Consider the following 2,500-nt stretch of genomic DNA (forward strand, 5'->3'; position numbering starts at 1 on the left):
TGACCACACAAAGAACGGCTGCGTAGGAGACTAAGAGGATCGCGGCTCTGGGTTAATATAGTGAAATGCAAATTACCGCTGGTGGTCATGTTTTACTCATATGACTATCAAATTAATAAAAATTGAATGCTTGAAGTGCCTTAAGAAAATGAAGTATTTACGTAAATTTCTCGCCATGTCCGGTCAGACCACAAAACTATGTGGTGCGGTGTCGATACTTTTTTTTTTCCAATTGTCTGGATATTTCGTATTCCTAAGCATATTTGTTCCTTAAATTATTGGGTTTTTTTTTTTTATTTCATTGATTCATCAAGTGATTTATTCATTCATTCATTTATTCGTTCATCCATTCGTTCATTAGTTCATTGGGTTGATCATTCGAAACGGTCATTATTCAAATACTGACCTTGAGCCTCCTCTGGCCATTATACACCGATCTCAGTTCACTCCTATCGCGTGAACCACCCTCATTGGATTTAGCTTTAACTGCCAGTATTTTAACGAGCTTCCCATTTTCCTGCAGGGCGAGGTCGTTGTAAAGTCTATTGAACCGGAAAGTGCTGCCGCTAAGGATGGCAGAATTGCTGTTGGGGACCGGCTTGTCATGGTAGGAAGTGATAAATAAGCCGATAATAGCTAAGCAATTGATAAATAAGCTACGGTGAAATGTTGTGAAGAGAAAACGTAAAACGGACTAGTCAGGAGAAAGAGTCGCTTAAATCTCTCTTTCATCATTTCGCAATGCTTTTGCCAACTCCAATTCCAGATCCAATTTTTCCAGGTGGATCACCATTTTTTCCATGCTTTTTTCCAGGTTAATGGTGGGAGCCTTCGAGGAATGAAGTACAAGAAGGCAGTGTCCACTTTAAGATTAGCATCCTCTCCAATCAAAATTACTATTATACGGGAGGACCCTGAAGCAATTTTCACCTCGGTTGAAGGTAGATTAATCCTTTATCGACCATACTTTGTCCGTGTGTGTTAGTACCTTTTTGCTTTAAAAAGTCACGTGTCACTGCCGTTTAAGAGTGTCGTTGTCGAAAGTCAAACGTAAGTCCATAACATTCCACTTACTCAATGTCAATTCATTACATCCTTATGAAACTAAAGCATTACGGTACAACGATTATTGGGGAGAAACTGCCCCTATGAAGGGAAATTCCGCCATTTAAACCAAAGAAAGTAATGGTTGCAATCAAATTTGTTTTAACACTTTTTTAGGCTAAGTGTTTCTATCAGAAAACGATAAATTCAGGATTGGCTTGTTTTCACTTTCAAATTTCCCAGGCGCCTCCATTTTAAATGATTGTGAAGTATTTCGATTGCCCCATAGACCTTATTCATAAATGGCGATCACATTTATAATTCTTTTTTCCACGTGCAAATTAGCCTACCAAGCCTCATTTTAGAGCAAGAAGTCTTTTCAATTCACTGTATGGTATCGAGGCTTAGTAGGCTAATTTGCACTTCGACAAAAGAATTATAAATTGACCGCCATTTATGAGTAAGGTCTATTGCTCTTCAGTTTTCATTAAGCTTTGAGAGAAAATTAAAAGCGTTTTAACAATCACAACGGGGCAACCGTATCACCTCACAATTATTCAACTAATTTGTTTGCAGCTTTACCCCTGGGAAGAATATTGCAATCTGCTTAATTTGCTTGAATGTGTAGATGTAAAAAGCTTTTTGTCGTGAAGTAAATCTTATCACGAGAACTTTCTCTCCAGCCCTCAACCCCCTCCCCCTCCCCCTCCCCCTTCCTCCCCCCCCCCCCCCCCCAACGCCAAAAAAAATAATAAAGCATGTGGGGACAAGGCTGGGTTGTTTTCGCTTCCTTTTCGGCAACACTGTGGAGGGTTTTGTGAGGAAAAGGGACATGTGCTTTTAAACTTATTGTCCAAAGAACGAAAATAGCTAGAGGAAGAGGCTTAACACTCTCTTTGCCGAACGATCGTAGTTTAGTGTATGTTAGCATCGGTTAGCAAGAAATAGGCAAAACTTAGAAAATCGTTTTACCTTTATTGCATGCATTGGCCTGCTCTTTGCTCTTTGTTATAAACCAAACAGAACCCAGCATATATATTGAATATCTATCTGAAAGAATACTCAGAGCTGTTTCACAGTAATTCAAAAAAATCATTTTCTCATGGTAATTCAATTTAGAACCGTCAAGAGTGTTTGAAGTCAGGTTAAAAAAGTCCATCACTGACTACATTGGACTCAGCATTCTTGCAAGAAAGTAAGCTCTCATGAAGTTGTGCATCTAGTATCGACTGTGACTAAAATATCGAAAAGTGGCAGTCGCTATTATTGTGAAAGAGAAGGTGAAGTTTAATTATTGCAGTCCCGACCGGTCACCATGGTCGCTGAAGTAACATGGTGTTATCAAGAGTGTGCAGCCATCAACTGACCGTCTTCATCATCTCCTTAAACGTTTCTATCTGCCACAATCAGTTTTGGTAAGGCCGTCATTTTAGTACACAAGCAAATTTCTTGTAAA

At 39.2% G+C, this 2,500-nt stretch overlaps 1 protein-coding gene across 1 annotated transcript in view; it reads left to right on the top strand.

Annotated features, from left to right (window-relative positions):
• The window catches only part of LOC138024215 (inaD-like protein), a 12,508-nt gene that overhangs the window by 2,289 nt on the left and 7,719 nt on the right, over positions 1-2,500 (top strand). The window contains exons 3-5 of the mRNA XM_068871329.1: positions 524-607; positions 815-941; positions 2,164-2,239. Of these exons, the coding sequence (XP_068727430.1) occupies positions 524-607; positions 815-941; positions 2,164-2,239 (287 nt within the window). The remainder of the gene's footprint in view (positions 1-523; positions 608-814; positions 942-2,163; positions 2,240-2,500) is intronic.

The sequence above is a fragment of the Montipora capricornis genome, chromosome 11 (genome assembly GCF_036669925.1).
Source record: "Montipora capricornis isolate CH-2021 chromosome 11, ASM3666992v2, whole genome shotgun sequence".
NCBI lineage: Eukaryota > Metazoa > Cnidaria > Anthozoa > Scleractinia > Acroporidae > Montipora > Montipora capricornis.